This window comes from Strigops habroptila, chromosome 4 (genome assembly GCF_004027225.2).
Source record: "Strigops habroptila isolate Jane chromosome 4, bStrHab1.2.pri, whole genome shotgun sequence".
NCBI lineage: Eukaryota > Metazoa > Chordata > Aves > Psittaciformes > Psittacidae > Strigops > Strigops habroptila.
Window position 1 is genome coordinate 68,793,899 of NC_046358.1, and position 25,335 is coordinate 68,819,233.

General features: G+C 51.7%; 1 protein-coding gene across 7 annotated transcripts in view; it reads right to left on the reverse strand.

The window, feature by feature from the left end:
• LOC115607335 (ankyrin repeat and fibronectin type-III domain-containing protein 1-like) overlaps positions 1-25,335 on the reverse strand; it is a 235,916-nt gene that overhangs the window by 61,214 nt on the left and 149,367 nt on the right. For 6 of the 7 annotated variants that reach the window (XM_030484529.1, XM_030484527.1, XM_030484528.1 and 3 more), the window contains one exon: positions 14,071-14,111. In XM_030484529.1, the coding sequence (XP_030340389.1) occupies positions 14,071-14,111 (41 nt within the window). Of the gene's footprint in view, positions 1-14,070; positions 14,112-14,839; positions 14,958-25,335 lie in introns of those variants that run through there. The other variant, XM_030484532.1, reaches the window with a different exon arrangement.

Here is a 25,335-nt window from a genome sequence, read left to right on the forward strand (position 1 = left end):
AGAGGCCTGGACAAGCCCGAAGGGATGTCCCCCAGGGACACAGATACCAGGTCCCATGGGCAGCACTGGCTCTTGGTCCAGGAGCCCCACAGGCAGATAACCTGTCGCTGTGATGGCCTGCGCTGTGCAAGTGCTGGGGCATGTGTCTCGGCAATAACCCAGCTCTCCAGCTCAGGAATGTCCAAATAAATACAGAAATACATAAAAAGGCCATAAATAAGGTTGCCTGAGATGGCTGTTTGTCTCCCGCCTAGCCAGGACCCCCTCTCCCCGTTGCTGTTTGCCTTGGCAGATGACAGCTGGGTAATTTGTTTCCATTGCAATGAAGTTCTAATTAACTGGAATAAACTTTTTACACTAAGTGTGTTTGTTTAACAAACTGGCTCTTTCAGAGCCTGACCGAGACCTGATTGATGCATTTGAGGGGAGTGGAAACACGCTGGGTGCTTGGACATTAAAGCTGCAGTGTCTGAGCAGGCCGGGGCTGAAAGGGCTCTCTCTGTGTTTGGGAAATCAAAACTGACACCTCTGATGTCTGGCCTGGGACGGGGATTTCAGCATGGCCTTTGTGTACAAATATTCAGGGTTTCACATTGGCTGTCGCTGACACCTTCCCCCTCCCAGTGTCCTCACTGCTTAGGAGAGCAAGGTCTTGTGGCTAGGAGATCCCCCAGGATCTGCACTGATGGGATCCATCACGCAGTCTAGCCTCATGCTGGAGGATCCACCATCATCCATCAGGTCCATGATGCTGATACTGATCCATACAGCGGACCCACTGCTGACTGTGATGGGTGTGGTCCCTCCTGGTGACAGCACTGGTGGCTCCAGCCAGCCAACAAAATGCCAAAGGTGGGACCTCCACAGGATGCTCTCAATAAAGCAGGACCAAAGTCTTCAGCAGCAGCCACACTGCCACCTCCTCACCTTCAGACATCGGCTTCATCGCTTGTGAAGCCAGTGGTTTGCAACAGCAACACCAGGGCTGTTAGAAATCATCCTGAGATGGTTAGAAAGAGGTTAGAAGTCTGAGACTAGTTTCTGGTTCAAACCAGGGCTTCCAGCAACACTTACCAGCTGTGGGGAGGCCAGGGGACACAGAAGCTTCATAAAAGCCCAGAAGCAGAGTCCTCCTCATCCTCAGAGCTGTCCAGTTGGTCTGGAAACAGCAAAGCCAAGCAGCTGCATTGCAGATTTGGCATACAACACAACCAGGTTTGGCAACTTGGCCTTGGCACAGGTGGTCAAGATGCTGTCAGGCAGAGAAGCTTACTGGAAACATCTGGGAACAAGGGGAACATTGGAGATGGCAGCTCTTTTGCTGTACCTTCTTTGGGAAGATTGTTGCCAAGAGCTCAATTGTTGTTGCCAAGAGCTTGAAGGACCCTCAAGACAAGCAATGCTAAGGCCACACTTCTGGACCCTGCCTGGAATGCTGAGTTCAGATCTGGGGCCCCAAACATAAGAAGGACATGGAGCTTTTGGAGCAAGTCCAGAGGAGGCCACAGAGATGCTACAAGGGCTGGAGCAGCTCTGCTCTGGAGCCAGACTGAGAGAGCTGGGCTTGTTCAGCCTGGAGAAGAGAAGGCTCCTTAAGGGGAGACCTTAGAGCAGCTCCCAGTGCCTAAAGGGGCTACAAGAAAGCTGGAGAGGGGCTTTGGACAAGGGCCTGTAGAGACAGGCCAGGGGAAAATGTCTTTAACCTGACAGAGGGGAGACTGAGATGAGCTCTTAGGCAGAAGTTCTTCCCTGTGAGGGTGCTGAGGTGCTGGCACAGGGTGCCCAGAGAAGTTGTGGCTGCCCCATCCCTGGCAGTGTTCAAGGCCAGATTGGACATAGGGGCTTAGAGCAACCTGGTCTAGTGGAAGGTGTTCCTGCCTGTGGCAGGGGGTTGGAACTGGATGAGCTTTAAGGTCCCTTCCAACCCAAACCAATACCAAGATTCTGTGATCTGCCAGACGGTGGCTTAGGTTCCAGGACAAAACCTTTCATTAAAAGAAGGACAAGAGAAGAACACAATGGGAAACAGATGACTAAACTGTCACCGGCACTGGTGCTTGATGCGGGCACCCAGAACCACCTTGCTGGCTCTGGCAGGATTTCCCATGGGATGGAAAACTGCAGTGCTGCTCACCTCCATGGTAGGGCCCAGGCCATAAGGAGCCCCAGGCTGAAGATGTATTTCAGCTCTCTAATGAGATAGCTGTATGAATAATAAGTGTCTCTGACATCGGAGGGAGAGAATGAATGCAGGTGAGCCTTCCCTCTTTGGGTGCTTTTTCCTTCCTACCTCATACCACAAAGAAAAACCCGTAACAGCTCCTGCTTGAGAGCTGTCAGCTCCAGAGGTTTTCTTGAGGCATTCAAGCCTTTTGGAAGGTTTGGCTTTTCTATTTTTAAATGTGGAAATGGGATTTTGCAGGCCCTGGGGTTCCTTTTGCCTCCTTCTCCAGCCTGTTTCCTGAAAGCACGGCACACAGTTCCATTTACTATGGGGCAAGAAGGTGTTCTCTTGTGGCTGGGGGGTTAGCAATCTCCCACAACCTCTCAGTAGAATGTGCCAAAGTCTTGCCAAGGTCTATCTCCCTGTACTTTCCATAGCTTGATTCAGTCAAGTCTTTAATTAGGTAGAAATACCATTCTCCAGTGTTTCTTCAGTAATTATTATAGGCTCGTCCTACCTTCAGTTGCATCTTCTGGATGTGTTGACAGCCATAAGTGGCAAGGCTGATGGCAGAGATCTGAGCTAGCTGCCATGGAGAGATGAGGCACTTTTGGAGGAGGAATTAATTTCCCCATAAATTAGACAGTGATGCAGGAGGTGATGCCCTTTTTCATGATGTCCCAAGCATGAAGAGACAATCAAGCACCTGCACCCTTGTCCCTTCCCACTGCACATCTCCTGGGAGTCACTGTGCTATTCTGAATCCTGTCTTTGATAATGCCAGAAACCTGCAGGAAAACTCAAAGCCCGAGATATCTGCACACGCTATGTTGTCAGGATGCAATAAAGACAATCGCATTTTCCTCCTTTAATGTCCTCAGACACACTGTTCACTGAGCAAACTGGTGTTGTCTACATCTCTCCTCACAGTCTGCTCAGTACAGCGCAAGTAAATCAGTGTATTCAGCCTGATTATCCCTCCAGAGCAAAGAGCCAGAGGATAACCACCAATGCCAGAGCTTGGGGACCTGGCCAATTGCCCTCATGTTTAATGCTGTTATTTCCACCACTACCAGCAATTTTTGCTTCTTGGGAGCTCAGGTGGCTCAGAGCAGGGCTGCAGGGCCTCCACCCACAGCACACATCCTGCTTTGCTTGTGGTACCTACTGGAGCAAAGCAGGAAACAACCATGCTGGAGACAATCACAGAATCATGGAATGGTTTGGGTTGGAAGGGACCTTAAAGCTCAGCCAGTTCCAACCCCCTGCCACAGGCAAGGACACCTTCCACTAGACCAGGTTGCTCCAAGTCCCGTCCAACCTGACCTTGAACACTGCCAGGGATGGGGCAGCCACAGCTTCTCTGGGCAACCTGTGCCAGTGCCACAGCACCCTCACAGGGAAGAACTTCTGCCTAAGAGCTCATCTCAGTCTCCCCTCTGTCAGGTTAAAGCCATTTTCCCCTTGTCCTGTCACTATGTGAAGTTGGGAAGAGGGTGGATCAGTTTGGAAGGACACTGCAAACGGTCTTTCCCAAGAGATACTGCCTGCCAGTGGGCTCAGGAGCAGCAAAACGCTCTTCTACATGACAGCACCTCTGGCAGGTGAGCACAGGGCCACCTCCAATGCTGCCACACTGCAAAGCGCTCAGATACTCTCAGGTTGGCCACGGTGAGGCTGGTCTTAGGCGAGGACAAGCTGCTGAAGACAGAGCAGGCTGCTGTAGCTGCTGATGGTTCTATGGCCCAGCTGTGTGTCTAGCACTGCAGGTGAAAGCATGGAGAGAAAATACCAGGACTGCGCATTTGAATAAAAAGCCCCATTAATCTGTGGTTGTTCCAGGACAGAGTATCAGGGCCTTTGCTCGTGCTGTGCTGATGGGCAAAGCAGCAAGCTCTTGAGATCATGTGAGGCAGCGAGGTTGAGAAAGGAGCATGAGGAATGGGAAAATTTCGCAAGCAGAAATTCAACACACTCGACACCACAGAAACCTGCTATGACAATTTACGTGATCAGAAGTCTCTGCGTAGGAGGGGTGGCAGGGAAGAAAGAGGAGGGCACTCAATGCTTACAGTACATGCCATTATATTATTTTCTTTAGAATTACAGATCTTTTAGCAGTCAGTGCTTGAACAAATACACATTTACCTTCTCACCAAGGACTGGGACGAGGCACAGTACATCATACCTGAGCCAGCACAGGAGCTCAGCCTTAAATATATGTTCTCAATGGATAGAAAGAAATAATGCATTATAAAGGATTTGGGTATGTAAGTCACACGCCAGGAGACCCATGGAGCCAGCAGTAAAATACCACATGCATTTCTAAAGACTACAGTTGATAACTTTTCAAGGCAGAAGTTAATGCACTGTCTGTAAAATCTTAATTTCATAGTTAGGAAAACTCACTTAGAAATCCTCTTTGCTAAATGAAGGCTCTGAGTGGAACTAGAATATACAATAAAGAGCGGTCAATACAAATGAAAAAATACAATGTGTAGGAAACTGATAAGTGAAACTAAAGGAGGGGAAAATGCATGGCTGGACATGCCAAATCTGCTACTGAGAGACACACATTCTAGCAATAGGTCCCTTTTTAGAGAGCTACAGGTCCATTTTTAAGCAGAGGCTGTAGGACTGCTCATAATGATGCAGGAAAAGCAAACACTCAGTAGATACTTATTCTGTGTTTGGGGAAAAAAGGATAGTGAAGTACTTCCTAGGAGAGATAAAGCTTTCCTAAACCATTTGTATACTCACTTGCATCCAAGGCAGCCAAATACACTAAACAGACAGCACAGATAACATCCTCCCAAAGCTGGGAAGGGTTTTCTGGACTCTGCTGTTTGTTTTGAGCAAACTTGGGGCTGCCACATCCAGATGGCAAATGGCTCCTTCACAGCAATATTCCCAGCCAGCAGTGAAGATGACCTAGTTATCTACTAAATGGTCAGCCTGATATAAGACCCAGAAGGCAGAGCTCATCTGGAATTAAATTAAGAAATAATTAAAGGCTGTAAGTTATAATTAAAGTCACTCAGCATGTCTTTGTTGAGAAGAGATCTCACCAAATGAGCCTGATGTCACTCTTTAACAAATACAGGCTGAGCTGAAAAGGCACCACATACATTACTGCTGTGCAGGCAGAGCACTAAGTGCTTCCTGACATCCTGATTTTAGAAGACAGGACTATACAGTACCAATAAAGCATGTTAAATGATGAAGAGCTGGCTGACAGGTCTCAATCAGAAGGTGTCAATGGGGCTCCACAGGGAGCGTGCTAGTCAATACCTTCATCGATGAGCGAGGAGAAAATACAAAATCCTCACCCAAAAAAAATCAGCAGCTGACAGGAAGATTGATGTAACAGTAAATATTGATGGGGAGAGAGTGAAATGTGGGTTGCTTGGTAATGCTGAGCCCATTCAAACACTGTATATGTTAATGCAGCCCAGTGCAGAACGACACACCTACGGAGAAGGATTTCAGGCCATATTTATGAACAAGGACTGTATCCCAGACAAGAAGGAGCCTCCAGAAAGGCTCAAGGGTCACCACGGGTGACCAACCCAACACAAGGCTCTAATGTGATGCTGTGATGAAAAAAGCTGATGCAGTTCTTGGGGGAGAGGAGAGTTGCATGTATTGCACTGCTGAGACAGACACAGAAGTGCTCCAGTGATTCAGGTCCCCACATTTAAAAGGGGACACTAAAAGAATGGAGAGGCTGGGGGGATGAGCCACAAAATTGATCCATGGGCTGGAGAAATTATCCTGCTGCTAAAGATTTGAGCTGTCTTGAGTTTATTCACAAAAACTCTGCCACCCGTCCACAAACCAGAGCGGCACCAACTGCTTTTATCCAGTAAGACACACAGGGAGCCAAGGCCTGGGAGCTGAAGCCCAACAAGTTCAAATGAGTTTCGGGTCAGGATTAGGTACCTCTCAGAGATGCTTGGAGGATTAGGTCCCTCTCAGAGGGCAATCACAACCTCTTCCGCACACTGAGAAGCGTGTGGGCAGCATTTACATCTCTACAGCACAGAGGAAGCCACATGGCATGATCTCAGACCCTTTCATACCTAAATCCCACACAAATGAATCCCAGCGGATAACTGGAGCTCTGAGGATAACCTCTGGCATGCACTATGGTGAAGAGGGGTGACTCAGGGGATAGCACCGGCCTTGGTGTGCTGAAGAGTTGGGAGGCATCGAGCAGCAAAGATAGGTGCTGGCTCCTAGAAGGTGAGGTTCAAAGCTAGAATCATAGAACAGAATCATAGGATCAACCAGGTTGGAAAAGACCTTTAAGCTCATCAAGTCCAACCATTCCCCAGCACTGCCAAGGCCACCACTAAACCATGTCACTAAGGGCCTCGTCTACACGGTTTGTGAACACTTCCAGGGACGGTGACTCCACCGCTGCCCTGGGTAGCCTGTTCCAATGCCTGACCATCCTTTGGGGAAGGAATTGTTCCTAATCTAAACCTCCAGTATGAACCTCCCGTGGCGCAGCTTGGGGCTGTTTCCTCTTGTCCTATCACCTGTTCCCTGGGAGAGGAGACCAGCCACCTCCTGGCTCCATCCTCCTTTCAGATAATTGTAGAGAGTGATAAGGTCCCCGCTGAGCCTTCTCTCCTCCAGACTAAACAACCCCAGTTCCCTCAGCCGTTCCTCATCACGCTTGTGCTCCAGGCCCTGCACCAGCTCATTGCCCTTCTCTGGACGCACTCCAGCACCTCAATGTCTCTCCTGTAGTGAGGGGCCCAGAACTGAACACAGCTACAAGTTCAACTAGCTGTGAAAAGTCCCCGTCAAGCCTCGTGCCAGGAAAAAAGCATGTGGGAAAGGATCTCTCACAGCTCTTGGAGAAACACCAGCAGAAAGTGCTGCCTGAGCACCTTGAGGAACACCTCGACTCATTTCTCCCTCTTGGTACCCAGCTGTGGGACCAATGGCTGCTGTGGGCAGGAGCGCTGCCTCCCATGCTAAAAGCATCCCCATGTTGACTCACTGCAGCAAACATGTTGCTCTCTTGCTCAGGGGAGAACACAGCCTTGGTTATTGTGTTAAAAAATGCCCATCTTCCCACACTCGATTCCCTTTTCATGATTAATACGGAGCAGCGCCAATCCAGAAGGGCTGCAGCTGGTGCATAGGTGGCTTCTACGCTGGGCTCAGCTCTGAGCTGGCAGCATGTTCCTCCCATCCTACAAGAGGGGAAGGCAGCCCCAGCCTCAGGCCCGTGGAGCAGGCAGATCCCATTTCAATGTCTCCACCAAAGGACCAGCAACCGGGCACCAAGCAGCCATGCCCACTCAGTTCCACTGGTTCAGAAGCAGCAGCAAGGAGAGGAACCTCATGGTGAACAAGGAGATCTTCTCCCACCATGAGGCACCACAGGACACGGGTTGAGGATCAGCCCTAATCCCAGTGAAGGCTCCATGGGGACATGAGCCCACACAGCGCTACCAGGAAAGTACCTGGTTTGCAGGAACATGCACCCTTCAGTCGGGACAGAAGGAAGCAGGACATAAAGACACCAAGTCCTTGTGTGGCAGTGCTGGGGACAGGGAATCAGGGCCAGGCAGGTTTTTAATTGGACTGGAACTGAAATTACAGGAGGTGGGGGGGAACCCAACTCTGCTTTGGTTGAAAGAAAAGGGCGGGGGGGATAGGAGAAAAAAGCCCTTCAAGTTTCTATGACAACCTGCACAGTGAGAGCCTACATGCAACTTAACACATTAAAAGCTGCACAGAAACAATGAAAACCAAAACTTTTTTTTACCACCAGGTCTGGGATGGCCGTTCCCAGCTGGAGAGCAAGAGTGGGCACCCAGAGCAGGGCAGCATGGGTTCCACCAGCCCCAGCAACTCCTCCTCCTGTCCCCTGGCCCCAAGGGACTGCTGAAACCAAGTGGTTCCTTATCCTGACCTCTCTCAGGCCAAAATATTTAACTCATGTTATCGAGGGTCCTGGTGCCATCTCTGTCTTCACAAATCTGGGTGTGGAGCACCACCGGCCCCAGGAGATGTAGGGGCCCAGGGTGAGTGCTCCAACACAACAAGCAATGAAAAATGTAATGAGTAAGAGTTGGATTCATCCATACTCCACAAAACCCAGTGGTCTTCAGCAGGACTTCTGCCCAGAGCAGCCAGGTCTCCAGAAGCCTTTCCAGGCTGAAGGCATTACTGGGAGAGACTGGGCCACCTTTGCTTAAAAGATCAGCACACCACAGGCCAGGGGACCGCTTCTGAAGGCCAGAAGGAAAGCTGCACAACTGTTCAGAGGCTGGAGCACTAGCCGGTCTCCTGCACCCACTGCAAACATCTAATACAACTCTCTGCCACGGCATGAGCTACCTCCCACCACTCAGACCTGTTTCTGCCACAGCCAGCTTTGCTCTCCATCCCCGGACTGGCATTTGCTGAACCAGGACATTTCTCCAAAGTACCTTTCCAGGATTCCTTTCCTTTCCCAGCACTCAGACAGGCTTAAAGCTCCTCCACCTGCCTGGACCTCAGGGTCTGAATCCATCAGCCAAACCCCAGGGGAAATATGTTTTAAGCTTGCAGTAAAGTTTCAGTGGCTCAGCCCCTGCTGCTAGCCCCTGACCAGCATCGTAATCTTCTTTACTTAACTCTGTCACATGTGAAGAGTTAACTCCCCGACTCCCCAGAAAACTTCCTTAGCCAGGGTTTGGGGTTGGAAGGTTGGAGTCCATGCTCATGGTCCCTTCTGGAGGGCTCTGCTCCCCTTCAGCTGCCAACCTGCACCTGTCTGAGGGGCACCCACCCCACAGAGCCCAACACCTCTTCCACCCCACTGCTCTGCCCTTCCACTGCCCCCAGAGATGCTGGGGATAGTGCTTCATCCTCTCCTACAACTGAAGCTGGGAGAAGCATCCTCCAACCCTGTGAAGGCGATTTTGGGGCCGTTTCTTGCACTGTTGAGTATCCCATGACTTCACTACAGAAAGGCAGCCTCGGCATTGCTTCTCCTACCCCACCGCTCCCCTTGCCTCATCTGTGCCATCTCTTACTCCCTGCTTTCCCTGTGTGTCCTCCTCCCACTGCTTGGCACTTTGCAGGGGAACCTGAGCTACATGAAGAATGTCCCAGCTGAATGACTCTCAGCCATTGCCAAAGGAGTCATGTCATGTAGCATAAATGTGTGTTATTATCATCATTACTGTAACAATAATGTCTGAGTTAAGGAGGCAATGAAATGAACGCCCAGCTTAGGAACACATCTAGCTTATTATGATGGCCCTTAATGCTTCCAAGACGTAAATACTGATTTCTAGATCCTTTAAAACACCACGGTTTTACAAGATAATGATTCAGCAGCGAAACACTCACTTTCATCTAAATGCTGACATGGAAAGGTTTTAGTCTAAGAGATGAAATGTTCTGCTTTAAGAGCAGGGTGACAATGAATTAACTGCAGAGACATCTTGGTGTAATGAAGACTACAAGGCAAAACAAACACGAGCTGCTGCTTTGTGTAAGGTGGTTTCAAAGGTTCCTTGTGTGTTTACACATCTGAGGCTTAAGAACAGAAGGCAGGCAGCAGTCTTTAATCTGGAATGGAGACAGAGCCACGAGGTGCCTGTATGGAAGGGCTGTGGGAATCTGCTGGAGCAGGAATGGGCTCGGAGACATCAGGTCTCTTCAGCATAGCCACATCATCCCAAGGGACTGAACGAGCAGATCAATGGAGAGCATTTTGTGTCACTACAGCAGTGTCTCTCTTGACACCTCAAAGTGCCTGGCAAATATTGACTGCTCCTGAGCGACGACTCTCTTGACAGACGAGCATTGCTCTCAGCAGAGGAGACAGCATGGGGAGGGAGCACCAGCAGCTCCTGCAGCAAATCAATGACACTTTAATTAAACCCAGGTATTTCAGTCTACATTTGCTAGGGGCTTGATGGTTGTTATTATCACCAACATTTCTTTCTGGGTTTTTTAGAAACTGAGTCCCAGTTGGTGTCTGACACTGAAGAGCAAACATATGCCAGGGGGAATTAGCAAACACACCAGACTTCTTCAGTTCCTGTCAAGGCACTTCCAACCAGCCCTGTCAGGAGAGCTATTAAGCAAAAGTGTCTGCCCCAGGAGAGCTCTCTGAGCCTGGAGTCCCTGGGTCTTCAGCCAGCAGGTCCTTGCTCAGGAGACTGCCTTGACAAAGCACTCAAGGGTCCTCTGTCAGAAACACGGAAGGACCTCTGGAAGCCTGGATATTCTAACATTACAGCTGCATCGGTGGCTTCCAAAATTGGGGTGACAAAGGAGCAAGCAGCTCAGGGCTGGTCTCAGCCCAAGAGGTGTTTCTTCCCTGGTCCCTACGAACACTGGCCAGATCCCAGACAGAGGGGGGCTGCAGGCAGGGTTGTGATGGGGAATGTATGTGCCCAAACTGCACCAGATGACAATTATGTCGGGATATATTGTTCTATTCTGACATTTGAACAACCTGCTTTGGAAACACAGAAAAGCATCTGTAGCTGTCCACAAAGGACGGCTGGAGAAGCCAATGCAGGTGGGGAAGCCTGTGCAGATGTTGGCTTGCTGACGGAGTCATGGCCATTCCAAGGCTCCTCTCTCAGGTGTTGCAGCTACAGGAGCTCTTTGTGGGCCTGTTCTTTCCAAGGTGGTCTCTAGCCCATTCAGTTCTCCAGTGATGTAATGTGTTTTAAGATTAACGCTTCAGCCTTCCTGACTCATCCTTCCATTTAACAAGGAAAGAAGGAACATTACCCCCCAGACACACTGACATGGGCCAACTCTTGCAGGAGCACCCCTAAGCACCCTCACTGAAACCCTTGGAAGCAAAAGTGCCACCCCCAGAGTGGGAAGCAACAATTTCAGCTCTAGTGGCTCCATCCTGGGCTCCACCTCTGACTTCCCATAGTGGAGGTCCATCTTTGCTGCACTGTCCTGTGTGCTTGCCGCACTGCATTTGGGGCAACCCAGAGGAGATCTGTACCTTAAAACCTCTTGGATGTTCTGGGCAGAGGGGAAGAGCCTAAGGTAAAGGCCATCAAAGGCTGGTGAGTGAGAGTAGACACCTCTCCATATCCTTGATGAGTGCTGGGCTTTTCCAGGCACTTAGGAAACACCCTGCTGCTGGCTGAGACAGACCAATGGCAACTCTAGGGTGAGGGAACGTAACGTCAGCATTTCCATTTCTGAAGGGAAGAGGCAACAAAGAAAGGAAAGGAGTCACTCAGGGTGACACAAAGAAACTCAGACGATGGAATACCTGATGTTCAGGGAGGAGGACGAAAGCTTTTGAACATGGCAAGAACGCAGCAAGATTCATTCCTAGGACAAGCGGTGACAAACCCCACTGCCCAGATTTCTGGCATATGTGTCTTTCCTTTTTCTTTTTCTATAACCTGCATTTGCTGTGGGAGCCCAAACCCACCAACCTGAGAGCAGGGATGCCCCAACCCTGCTCCTGCAGTGCAGCAGTTTGATGGGCAGGCTGAACTGCTGCCTCTGAAGCACAGAAAAGGAAAAGCAGAGGCACAGTCAAATGGTTTGGCACATGGGGGCTGGACGACCAGCCATCCACTGCTGGACTTCTCCCAAGCCCTTGGAGGTCCACCAGGTCTTTGGCAGCTGCAAAGGATCTTTCTCTGCTGAGGAAGACCAGCTCCATCCTGCCAGAGGCTGAGGGACTCCCTAAGGTGCCTGCCCCAGCCGTGCAGAGAGGCTGCAGCAGTGGGAGCAGGTCTGCCTGCAGCAGCAACGGTGCCAGCATCAGCTGGTGGATCAGAAAGCTGGGCTGGATGAGGTAATGGTACCAGGCAGCATCACAGTCACAAACTCTACCAGTCACAACCCCAAAAGAGCCACTGAGGAACACTGTAATATATGATTAGCCAAGTCACAGCTGATACACAACTGCCTGGACAAATCATAGGGGTCCTGTAACATCATGGCACAGAAGAACACAACACTAATAAGACAATCTGTATCTACAAGACCTTCTGCACCCACGTCTCTGACCCAACAGCTCTGCAATAGAAGCCCATGTTCTCCCACTTAAGGTAGAGAAACATCCCTCATTTCTCTGGTAAGGTGAGCTATAGAAGTAGCACTATAGAAGTAGCTACCTACCACCAAAACCACCCCAGGAAAACCAAAAAGTAGGAGCTCCTTACATATTTCCTCCAAATCTCTTACTTAAAGCCTCAAAAAGCTTCAGCTGGAATAGGGACACTAGAGATGCTTTGATCCCTTTAGCCTCCTTGTCAGAACACACACTCTAGTGCTACAGCAAGAAGCATCAAGATCTTGGAAGACTGTTGGCAGAGGTCACAAAAACATGGTTATAAGTCCTTTGCCAAATGTTTGTTCATTTTGTTGTTGCACCCACAATGACTCCATAACCTCCTGGAATATCCCTCTGATCTCCCAGAAAGCCATGTGGGATTAAACAGCCTGGGAAGTGGCTCTGGCTATACTTTCAGAAGTCTTTAGCTGCCAACAGCTTTGGGAAGTCAATGATCAGCACAGCCTTGGGGTGAGCCACCAAGGAGCTCCCCGAAATCAGACTTTTCAGTACACACCTAGGAAACTTCTGGTGGAATAAAGGAAAAGGAATCAGCAGATAACTGAAGAGCCCACACGCACCAAGCACTTGTGCACCAAGCACTTGCACACCAAGACAGCGAGCAGGCGGCTCCATAAGGTGCTTCATGACATTCCCAGCCTTGGACATGCCTCCAAATGTGTCAGAGAAACAAAGAGTGACTCAAACTACAAATGACTCGCTGTGTGCTCGCTGGGCAGCAGCTCTGCAAGAGTGTTTGGGAAAGCAGCAAAGGAAGACCAAGTGCAGAAGGACAGTGAGTTTTGGAGGAGGTATCTCCTCAACCCAATTCCTTCTGAATCTTCCAGAAACACACTTCTCTGACAAGCCTGGACATCAAAGCACTGTCTGCAACTTCAAAACAACCTATGGTGGGTTTTTTCAGAAGAAAAGAAGTGATAACATGAAGATGTTCACTTCCCAAACAGAGCAGGATCGACACAAGGTCTCACATGCAACGCACACATACACAACTGCCAGAACCAAACCTCTCAGCATGGCTTTTCATAAAGTTTGCCACTATCCAAATAATGGTGGTACGGGACACATCCTTCCAGCAAAGAGACAACCTTCTTGCCTGTTCCACGCTGGGTGGAACAACACAACCGGCCTGCAAGTGCAAAGCTCTGCTTGCATCTTCATACAGGTCCCAGAGGTTGACAGCTCTAAGTGCCCCGCGCTCAAGCTCTCGCTTACGGACTGTCGCAGCCAGCTCAGAGCCATGGACAAGGGATGCGCTAAATAACCAACTGCTTATGTTAGCGGGGTGATTTGCAGGTCCTTTGTTCGTGTCCATGAATATGGTGGCTCCAGAGAGCCTCTTCCTGTCCTCTCACCCCTGCTGCTCACTGTGCTTTACAGAACACAACGAATGGAAGATGACAGGCATCAATGTCAAAACATGGGCTGCAGGAGATGTGCTTTAAGATCAGCCCGTTGCGACACAGAACGAAACCCTTCAGTTATCCAAAGTGGCTCAGCTGTGCAAACCCAGAGCAGAGGGAGCCAGAGGTGGGAAAGGTCACCCCTGCATTCCCCCTGCTCCCAGCCACCAGGTCCTGGCTCTGTCCCTCAGGCTCAGTCAAGCTGTCGTGATTCCTTCTGACCTGACTGAATGATTTGCATATGCCCCGAACCCAAAATGATTGACAGCCTTTCCACTATTATCCTCACTTGTGTAATTGCAGCAGCTATTCTTGTACATTGAAATGTCTAATCTTAGCAAGCCACAGAACTGCTCGGGAATACAGACCAACCAGGAATTTCCACACAATTACTCACCACAGCTACTGGCACTTACTTTGGCTGGTAAAAGTCCTTCTTGTCTGCTGACCCTAGGCTCTGCAAGACACAAAAGACAGATGTATTGTTTTAACTCTTTGCAAAGCAAGTATCATTGATGAAGATGTGGTGAACAGGAGAAGGCATGTGCTTTTGGCTGCCCGGTGGTGTGGGGTGGCTGGACAGGCAGTTAGGACCCCAGCCACCTAACATGCTGTGGGCAGAGCCCATGAAGCCAAGGACATAAAAATGAAGAGGTGTGGAGATGCATCAGGTCTGAACCCAATGTATCCATCATGCCTGCATCTCCCATTGCTTGCAGAAGTGTGGCACTTTGCGTTAGGAGGGGACTCCCCCCGGGAGCCCGGGGATGACAGGCCTGCTTTGGGCGCACACTAGGGTATGTGCATGCCACAGACGCTGCTTTGAATGCATACCAGGGTATGTGCATGCCACGCACAGAGAGCACGGACCCACCGCTGTGCCTTGCCCCACTGCCTGACAGGGCCACAGGCACCCACATGCACCCAAGTCTGTCCCCCAACGCGCCGTGTCCCAGAGGCACCCATGGCTGAGGCTGGACCCTGACCTGCTCCGAGGCCCCAGTTCTGCTTGCCGAGCACAGAAGGGCCCCTTGCTACCAAGGAAGGTAGAGGGACAGGCTGTGCTTGCATGGGCAGTGCTGAGACAGACAGACTGACCCCCCAGACATGAGTGTCAGCAAAGCCATTGCACCACCAGAGCCCTCTCCTCCTTCTCCTCCTCCTCCTCTTGGGGATGGTCCTTACCCTTGTGCTGTGCTGGGATGGGGGATCATGGGCAGCATCACGGGGTGGCCCCAGCACCCATCCTGGTCCCGGTCCTGGTCCCTGCACGGGCACCAGGCGTGTGCCAGTGTGTGTGCACGCTCGCAGAAAGCACGCCGGGACTCTGGGGCTGCTGTTGTAGTTTTGCTCCGTGGTTGCCAGGCAGTGGCGAGCCTGAACACCAAAGCAGCGGGGCCGAATGCTAATCAGGGGCACGGGAGCTCTCCCGGCACTCTCCAAAGCAGCCCAGCGCTCCCACCCTGGCACTGAAAAGCAAGCAGGGAGAGGAGGGCCCCGGCTTTTAAACTGGCGGGGATCCACAGTCACCACAACATCCCCTCATCTCTGGCTAAGCCAGTGAGATGGGACCATGGTTTTGTTGTGGCTGACCCTTTCCACAGCATGGAGGTGTTGGTCGGACACCGGCACGGGGAGGCTGCAGTCAAACCTGCAGTGCAGGGTATGTGGGTCTGGATGTGCGCTGTCCTCTTGCACATCTCATGGGCACGCACCAGAGCTCCATCCTGAGATAGAGCTGGGAGCGCTAAAGGAGCAGCCCTTGGGGTGGGCAGATCTCATCTGCCCACGAGCCAATTGCCATGTGGGTGTGCAAAAGCTCTGAACAATCCCCACCACTGGCAGGATGAGCTACACAAGCACCCTTTGGCTCTCTCTGCTGCTTCCCCTCCTCTGCCATGACAGCAGCAAGAAGCCATCACAAAGCCCCAAGGGATCAGTGGCCAGACACCAGAATGGGGTGGTCCAACACTAGCAAAGGCTGCCCAGAGAGGTGGTGGAGACATTCAAAACCCAACTGGACATGGTCCTGGGCATCAAGGACAACCTGGTGCAGTGATGCTGCCTTGAGCAGGGGGCTGGACTGGATGATCTCCAGGAAATCCCAGGTCTCCTCAACCACTCTGTGCATTCCTGAAGCAACAGAGAAACAAGCATAGCAGTAACTGCCCAGAGCGAATGCCTTGAGCAATAGGACCTGTCCTCCAAGCCCACAGCACATCCAGAACACCTCCATTTCCTCAGACACAGCATTCCCGTGAGATATTTCCTTACTTATTTAAACCTGACACCTAAAACTGGTGGTGGGGTGGAGGGTTCTGGTTCCCAAACTATGGATTAGCTGCAACAAGGTTCACAAGCCATGATGAATCCAGTTCCTTCTGCTATCTGGGCTAGCAGGGATCACAGAGAACAGTTGATACTTAAGGAGAAACCACTTGCAAACAGCTTTCTCAACGCTATTGAAACAACACATGGGAAACCTGCATCCCCCCCAGTCAGACCCTCCACCCAGCCGCAGCTGAGGGCCGTGGTCCCATCAACCCCATAGCAAGGTCCAGACAGCACCTGACCTTTCTGATAACTGGTAACAGCAGGAAACAACACTGAGACTCTTCTACCTTTCTAAAGCACCGGGGGAACTATCACCATCACCAGTATTCCCAGCTCAAGATATGACAGAATCTGCAGTAGTCACAGGTACCACAAGCGTTAACCTCCTGAAGGTGCAGGTCTTTGAAACCAAACCCTAACAAGGGGAAACCATGTGGAACATGGTGGGGAATGAAAGGATCACCTTGGAAGTTCAGCTCCTGTAGGAAGCACAGCAGCCATGAGCCACTGGCAGGATGAGCTGCACGAGCATGTTGAGAGAAGGGGCTGCCTTCAGCTTATCAAGCAATTGTTTTTTAAGAGTCAAGGAAAACTGAGAAGGTTTTAGGTGAAAACACCCCAGTGAAATAGGGACTCAATGCAGCAATGATTAGCCAAAATCGCTGACTCAAGCTTCCTGAGAAAAGAACACATGAGGAGGAAAAGCAGATGTGTGACACAGCAATGTGTCCAAGGAATTGGGCCTGTAGCAAGGCCAGGAGCCATGGATCAGCTGCTGGCTCTACCACCACTCCAGGATCTGGTCTTGAGCCATTTCTTCCCTCTTCGTGCCTCAGTTTCCCCATATTGCCCCTGCACAGCCCTTTGCCTCCTTACTCTCTTCCCAGAAGAGAAAGGGACCATGCCCAGCAGTCAGATGAAGTTACATAGGTCCATCCCACCATGTTGCATTTCTCTGAGCAACCTGGTCTGGTGGAAAGTGTCCCTGCCCAAGGCAGAGGGTTGGAACCGGATGAGCTTTAAGGTCTCTTCCCACCCAAACCAGTCTGTGACTCTATGAAAACCAAGCCAGCTGTGAATCCAGAGGGCTCCAGGAGAGGGGCAGGAAAGCACTTGGCCACAAGAATCACCTACAAATGGAGCAGAGCTTTCTGGAAGCTGGGAGAGGAGAAGGTGGTCAGGTCCAGCAGGAAGACCAAGGCAAGGACAAGTTTTTGAATGCCTCTAAGTGAGGTCCTCATGAAGAAGTAGAAGGAGAAGCAAGCACAAGTGGTATCATAACAGCAGCCACAGACAGGGACCTTCCACTAAGGCTAACAGGCCACTTAGAGGATAAATCAAATACTTTGATAGCTGCAAGTAAAGCAGCGCAGAGCCATTGGCAGGAGGAAGGAGGCAAGGAGGGAGAGACCTTGGGGCACCTTGGGCTGGCCTGACTTTGTGCAGCAGTTCACTGTAGGATGTAGCTGTAGTAAAAACATGCCCAAGCCATTTTGCCCAGGGCAGGGACATCGCAACATCCATGACTGGCCAAGAGTACTGCGAGAGCTCAGAGCAGCACCTGGAAAGATCCCCCCAAGCAGGGGAGCTGGTCTCCACTGATGGATTGAGGGTATTCACCAGGAAGCACCCAGGGTGATGGGTGGCTCTGGGCAGGAGCTGCCTGCACGAAGGGGCAGTAGCTGAAGCATCTCCCCAGGGGCAGCAGCGTGGGCTGTGACAGTGCCACCAGCCGCCACCCCTGTCCCACCACACTGGGTACCACAGAATCAGGCAGCATCCTCAGGAGAGGAGGATTATGCAGAAGTCAAGGGAAGGCCGGGACATAAAGGAGCAGGGTAAAGGGAACATGCATCCTGGATCTTAGGAAAAATGTCCTGGCACTGAGCTTGAACTGAGTTGGAACCAACTCCAGCAGGAAGGATAGAGCAGCACTTCCAAGGGCCTGCACAAAGACAACTAGATAAACCAGCGCAGAGGGGACAGTCACTGGCTTTCAGGGAGCTAGGACTGGTTTTTCTTTTTCTGCCTATGCCTGAGGACTAAAAGCAGCAGAAAGCTCCCCAGAACAAGCAAAAGGTAACCTGGCATTTTCCTCTGATTTCTGGGAGGAAAGATCAATTCCTCCTGAACTGATATGGGATCTGGAGGCTTTAATCTATGCAAGTATACAATAAAACAATCAGATGCCTGCCTGCCTTGTTGGCTGATCTACAGGCTTCCAGGAGCATTGTCTGCTGGTGGTTCTTGTGCATCAAGGCATAGCTGGGGACTCCAGAGAGGCATGGCTGAGTGTGTGCTCAGCTCCAAGAATAGATCCAAGAGTCCCACAGGCTCCCAGAGACCTCCTGCTGCTGCTTCGGATGCTGGGGAGACCCTGGCCTTGCTGAGAGGGAAGGAGGAAGGGTGGAAGAGGAGCATCTGCTGGTTCACAAGTCCCCTGCAAGCCCCAAGCCCCAGCGCAGCATGAGTCACGCTCCGGCAGGACCCACCCCACTATTCCTCGCTTGCTCGTTTCATTGATGACTCAGGATTTAGGAAGCACATTTTAAATCCCTTAATGAAATAATGGAGAGAGTAATTTTGATCCGCGTGTCTTTCTTTTTAAAACAAATACTTCAAGCAAGGCTGGCGCCCATCCCCACCTTTTCCTCCCCAGACATGCGGGAGGTAGTGGGGACCGGCACCTCAGAAACATTTGGAAGGGCAGGAGCATCCCCACCGCCCTGCACATGGAGCTGGGCATGGCAGCAACCGAAACCCTGCTAGGCAACAACCTCCATCCCTCCAGCATTCATGGCCCAGGAGAGGGAGGTGGGACACCAAGACACTCTCCAAGATGGTGTCCTCAGAGCCTGGTGGTGTCTCCAGTGCCTCACTCCCCCCTGGTGTATGCCTTCCAAGTGCCATCCCTTTTGGATTCAGCCAGGCACCGTCTTTAGTCTCCTTCCTCTGCAGAGGAAACAACCACCCGGGCAGAGGCAGTGGCAGAAGGGGACGCTGACACCAAGCCCACAGCTCCTAGGTGCCAGGGTGCAGCCTGCCAAAAAGCAGGACTGCCTGCCAGTGCAGTTAAGTGTTGGCTCAAGGTTATTCCACAGCTACCCTCTCCCCCTCCCCACACAAGACTCATAGAATCACAGATTGCTTTGGGTTGGAAGCGACCTTCAAAGCTCATCTAGTCCAACCGCCCCTGCAATGAACAGGGACATCTTCATCTAGATCAGGTTGCCCAGAACCACATCCAGCCTGGCCTTGAATGTCTCCAAGGAGGGGCATCCACCACCTCTCTGGGCAACCTGTGCCAGTGCCTCACCACCCTCATTGTAAAACACTTCTTCCTGAGCCAGGCTCACACTGCCCTTACTGTGGTGGAAGGTGCTCTGCTGTCCCTGAGATGCTCAGAGCCCTTTGAGATTGCAGAGAAGTGCAGCACCCCAGGAACATCCTCAGGAATGCTCTGAAGGAAAGGGAAGGCAGCAGGACACCAGCTTTCCCAGTGCTTTTACCTGGTGCAAGATGGACTGAGAGGATTTATTGGCCAGAAGATTTATTGGCCCAGTTCTCAAAAAGCACCTTTACAGGAGGTGTAAAAACACAGCCTTCCAAACTAGCAGAGCAACACCCAGCTGCATCTGGGCCATGGCTAAGGCTTGTTCAGTGCACCAAAACCAGTGGAGCAGCTGGAAGACTTAGCATTTTCCCAGTGGCATTCCCAGTGCTGCCCTTCCCAACCCTCCTTGCCAGGGCAGGGCAACCACAGGGACACACACGCAGTGCCCTGGCTCCCTTTGGCCCTGCAAAGCGCCTTCATTAACACACTACATCTTGTACTGAATGTCAAAGACATTTCTGGCCTGTGAGACGCTGGGTCAACACGAAAGCCTGAAGTTATTCTCTCAATTTCATGTTTCAGGCACCAAGTCAGCTATTTTGCAAGTTATTAAAATCATCTATTTAACAAGCCCAAGTTACACAACATATATAAGCCACTGGGCAGGCTTCCCTAGGACAGCTCATCTCCACAGCTGGCCTTGCTGGTCCCTGATAAGAATTACCACAACATGCTGCAGACAGAAAAGATGAAGCCAATGGAAAGGACTGCTCTGAATTCCAAACTTCAGCCAAGCTGGGTTGATAACAGACATGGGGTTGGAAACGTGGATGCTCACGGAGGGGCTAAGGCAGAGGTATTGATGATTTATTTATCCCCACCAGCAGACATCAATCCTGTTGTACTTTTTCCTCTCCTAAATGTCGCCAAGCACAATCTCAGTTTATCCTTTTCTGGGCAGTGTCCCTGGGAGAGCGAAGTTATTAGCAAGGCTGAAGGAGCCTCATGCAATTATTTAGAAACTACACCAAAATAATCCTCAAGGACAAGCAGCCGCTTGCAGGTGGCAGCTTTCTAAGTCATTCCAATAAAATCTGGCTCAGTAACTCCCAGCGTAACCAATGCCCACACAAACACAAGACATAAGAACTGAGGATGAGTTAGTTTCCATGCTAGAAGAGGATTCTGCAAAACAAACTCATGGGCCACCGCCGATAGTGGTCTGTGCTGCCAACCTCCCATCCACACCTGGTCACCATCTGGGACCTCGGCACCCACCCCAGCACTCCCGAGCCGAGTTCCCAAGGCGGGCCGGGGAGATTTCAGGGGGATTTGGGCATGGGCAGCAGGTGCTTGGCCCCCAGGGTGGGACATGGTGGGGGGACCAAGGCTTCAAAGCCCATCCCACTCATCCCAGCTCCTCATCCCTGGATCCTGGCGGTTGGTGCTTTCAGGCACAGCCGTTCATCAAGCTCCGTGTCTCTGCAACATGCTGCAGTTATGAGTAATAGGGACTTGATGCCTGATGGTTGGAAGGGGAATAAAATTCAGAGCCTGGGATGTGAGAGGGTTGTTTGGAAGGAGGAGGAAGGAGATACCATCCCCCTGTTCCAGCTAGCAGCATCCCTCTGAGCAATGGCCAACCCACCTGGAGCACCACAGGTCTCAGTGCACCACGTACCCTGTCTCCCTCCAGCTCCCTGCCTCTGGCACGGGCTTGGCCAAGAGACAAAAGGGCTGTAGGTTGCTGCCTCCTCCCTTGCACCCATCTGGCTGCCATCACAACCTGTGCCCAGCACTGAAACCCCCAAAACAGCCCTGCCCAGGCTCCAGGCTGGTACAACCCTAAGTGACCCTGAAAGATGAACTGGAGGCCAGATGAACCCTCAAATCCCAAAACCTGAATTTCCAGCTGGATGAACCAGATTGCTCAGCTGAAAATCATGGTGGTAACTCCTACCTTCAACGTGGCCGTGCTGCAAAGCAGCTCCCGCCTGGGAGGGAGCTCCGAGCACCTCCAAAGGCCACCCTTGCTGAAGAGCAGGTCGCTCCTGCCTGTGTGCCAAATGACAGGGGGGATGAAGGAACAGAGAACAGGGGTGATTAAGAAAGGGTAGGTCACACCAGAACAAAATTGGGTGGCAGGGGAAGAGCCAGGCTGGGGTAGCAGCACTGCTTGCCCTAATGGTGGAAAGGAAGGGGCTGGCTCGAGGGCAGGAGAGAGGACGCATGCCATTGGGAATCAGAAAAGGGCCTTGGTTCTGCTGGAGGGTGGCATTTGGCAAAGCTGAAGCACAGGTAGACCATGAGGGGATGCGTTGAGCCACCAGCATTTCTACACTGCCAGCCCCAGCCCCTTGCTGTGGTGATCCTGCCTCCTCCTGCTTCAACTCTGAAGGCTCCGTGGAGAGAGAGCGATTCCCTGCAGACCCGACCCAGCCAGGGGAGGATGCCAATGGCTCCAACACGTTCATTCTTCAGCAGCTAGCTCATCCCACCAGCCCTGGAGCCTGAACCTGCTATCACACTTGCCTGCAAGCAGCGCTGATCCTGAGCAGCACAGGGGCATTGACGGTCATCCAGGTTGGGTTTGAGTCCAGTGGAAGGTGAAAAACATGCTGAAAACTACAGCAAAGTGCTTTTGGACCATTTAGTGGGGAAGGAGAAGGGAAACATGGCTCTACATGAGAGGTAGATTGAGGTAATCCAGGGGACAGAAATGAACCCCTGCAGCCACCCCCCAGCAGAGCAGCTCAACCCACACTTGGGAGCTGGAGGAGCTCGGAGTGTCCTCCCAGCAGCTCTCCTCACTGGAGACACCACAGACCCAACCAGGAAGAGGTCCTATGTTTCACTGCCTCCCCTGGCTGGTGTATCTGGATACCACCACCTTGTTCAGACTCCAGCCTGAACCCACCACCTCACCACGCCAGGACATCCTCCTGCGAGCGGGTGGGCACCACGATGCATCAGCTCATCTCACCAGAGGCTGAATGCTCTCTTCTGGTTGTTCATCCACCCTCACATCCTGTACCCAGGAGGGGAGACCTTGGTGTTCTCCTAGGGGATGAAATGGAAATGTAAACCTGGTTCTTTGGATAATGGGCTTCATCTTAACCCAAACTGTGTCTGACCCCGAAGACAGCAATGGGATGGGTTCTCCTGGACAGCAACCCCATTACCACCCTCTCGCTCCAGAGAACATCTCAACAGCTCACCCTGGCCCTGCTGACAGGCTGTGTTCATGTGGGCCAGGCCAAGACAGAGCATCACTAAATTTGGCTTCCTCCTCCTCAGAGTGCACCCTTGCACAGAAGCGCAGACACCTGGCACATGTGTGCATTGGACCAAGGAGGAACGATGGAGACAAACCCCAGTGCCACAAGCTGCACTGGCACAGCCCTGGCGCCCACCAGCCCCACAGCTCCCAGTGACCCCCCTCCTCCCTTGGTATCCTTCCACTTGGCACATAAATCATAGAATCACAGAATCACAGAACCCCAGACTGGTTTGGGTTGGAAGGGACCTTAAAGCTCATCCAGTTCTAACCCCCTGCCACAGGCAGGAACACCTTCCACTAGACCAGGTTGCTCCAAGCCCCCTCCAGCCTGGCCTTCAACACTGCCAGGGATGGGGCAGCCACAGCTTCTCTGGGCAACCTGTGCCAGCGCCTCAGCACCCTCACAGGGAAGAACTTCTGACTAATGTCTCATCTCAATCTCCCCTCTGTCAGGCTAAAGCCATTCCCCCTTGGCCTGTCCCTACAGGCCCTTGTCAAAAGCCCCTCTCCAGGTTTCTTGTAGCCCCTTTATGAACTGGAAGCTGCTCTAAGATCCATCTTTGGGTTCCTCATCAGCCGAGGTAACGAGGAGTGGCTCCATCCCCAAGCTTGCCTTCCTACCGTGAGGAAAAGCAACTCTGCTAATGAGTATCCACCAACACCCCCAAACACACGAGTCCATTTGCACTCAGACTTTCCTTCCCCTGCCATGACCTCTTCCCTTGCCTCCCCCCTCCCAGCATCTCCCCAGCCTCCTCCTGCCCTGCTCCCCCCCAGCCAAGCTGCTCACCCTCAAATCCCTTGCAGCTCACACCATGCTATGGCAGACCCACACTTCAAAGCATTTCTTTACCGAGAGCTCGTCCAGGAAATTTTGTTTGCTTGACTCCCCTTGTACTGCTACATGCCTGTAAAAATTAAGTCATGCATATATTCGGATGCATGCATGCACAGATGATTTACTGCAGAGCTTCTCCTTGTGGAAGGACCTCCCCAAGCCATGCACTTGCTGCTCATCGGAGCTTCTCTTGGATGAAAGATCCTGCCAAAGTGCTGGCAAAACCACTGAAGCTTGTAAACTGTCCCAGCTCAACAACATCATCAAGGGCGACACACACGCACAGGCGTGGGCACCTTCTCTCTCTGTTTCCATTCATCAGATCCTGAATTAGGCAGGTAAAGGTGCAGGGAGGAGCAGCAGACCCCCAGGCTGTATGCTCATTCACAGCCCGGGACCAACAACGTGCTGCACACCATGGTTTCCACCTTATTTTTTCTTCTTTTTCTTGATTACAGCCTGAAAACTATTACTGAGACTTGAAGGAGCTGGGCTTAAGTGTTTGCAGAATCAGGGCCATGATGTGGAGCTGAATATGCTGCTATTTATAGCGTGCAACCCTGAGCTTGGCACATGCAGGGGGTGCAGTGTGGCTGGGTTTCTCCCAGAACCTAGTTTTTTAATGTTTTGCCTCATTTTGGGAAGGTGCCTGTTGCCTGATCTCCACATGGCATTCATGCACTGCCTGGTACTCTCAAACATGACTTACCTTTGTTTTAATCCTTGGGCATACCAGCTTATACATGTTTCTACTGGTTTATAGGTGAAGTTCTATATTTTGCCATGGAAAATGAAAAGGAAAGGCAAGGGAAAAGGCTGGCAGCTGAGCAGTCAGCTCTCACCCTGAGGGCCTGCAGTGAACACCACTGTGTTCCAGCATGGAGCATGCAGCCTGCAGGGTGTCAGCACCCTGACAGCAGCTCTGCCACCTCGGGCTGGGGAGGACCATGCCCCTGAGGCATGCAAGGGGATGGCAGCACAAGTATGAGGGTCTCCAAGAGGGTATTTCAGGTGGTCTCCCAGGAATCTGACCCCCCAGGAGCACCTTGGCAGGGAGCAGACCCACCACCTCACCTCTGCACCCTTCACCCTGCCCCACCAGAGTGGGCTCAGCATGGCTGGTCCCATCTGAAGCCTGGAGAAGAGAAGGCTCTGGGGAGACCTTCTAACAGTCTTCCAATACCTAAACGGGCTACAAGAAAGCTGGAGAGGGGCTTTGGACAAGGGCCCGTAGGGACAGGCCAAGGGGGAATAGCTTTAACCTGACAGAGGGGAGACTGAGATGAGCTCTTAGGCAGTTGTTCTTCCCTGTGAGGGTGCTGCGGCGCTGGCACAGGTTGCCCAGAGAAGCTGTGGCTGCCCCATGCCTGGCAGTGTTCAAGGTGAGGTTGGACACAGGGGCTTGGAGCAACCTGCTCTAGTGGAAGGTGTCTGAAGCAGGAGCAGGATCCAGCCAGCTGGCCCAGTCACCCACCCACTGATGAGCTATTAACAACCACATGCAGGAATATGAATCAGGCTGTCCGCAGGGGACTGAGTAAAACCCGGCCCCTGCACTGGCCATCATCCAGCAAGAGCTCAAAACACCATCAGAGAGCAGGTCTCTCATTCTTCTGGCCCAGAAAGTGGCTCCCTGAGGTTATACAACGTCTGAGTCAAACTATGTAGATACAAATCCTCACTCCTGGGATTCCGGCTGCCGGCTCTGAACCCTTCAGCCATGACATGATGCAAACACGACCACAATCTGCTCTGAACAGCTCTTAACCGTGGAGGAAGAGCAGAGCTGCTTGCAGAACAACATGTCCACCACAAAATAATGGTGCTCCTCACAGCTGACCTCTTCATCATCCTCCTTCGTGGCCAGCAGTAAGCCCATCACACCAAGATGTGAA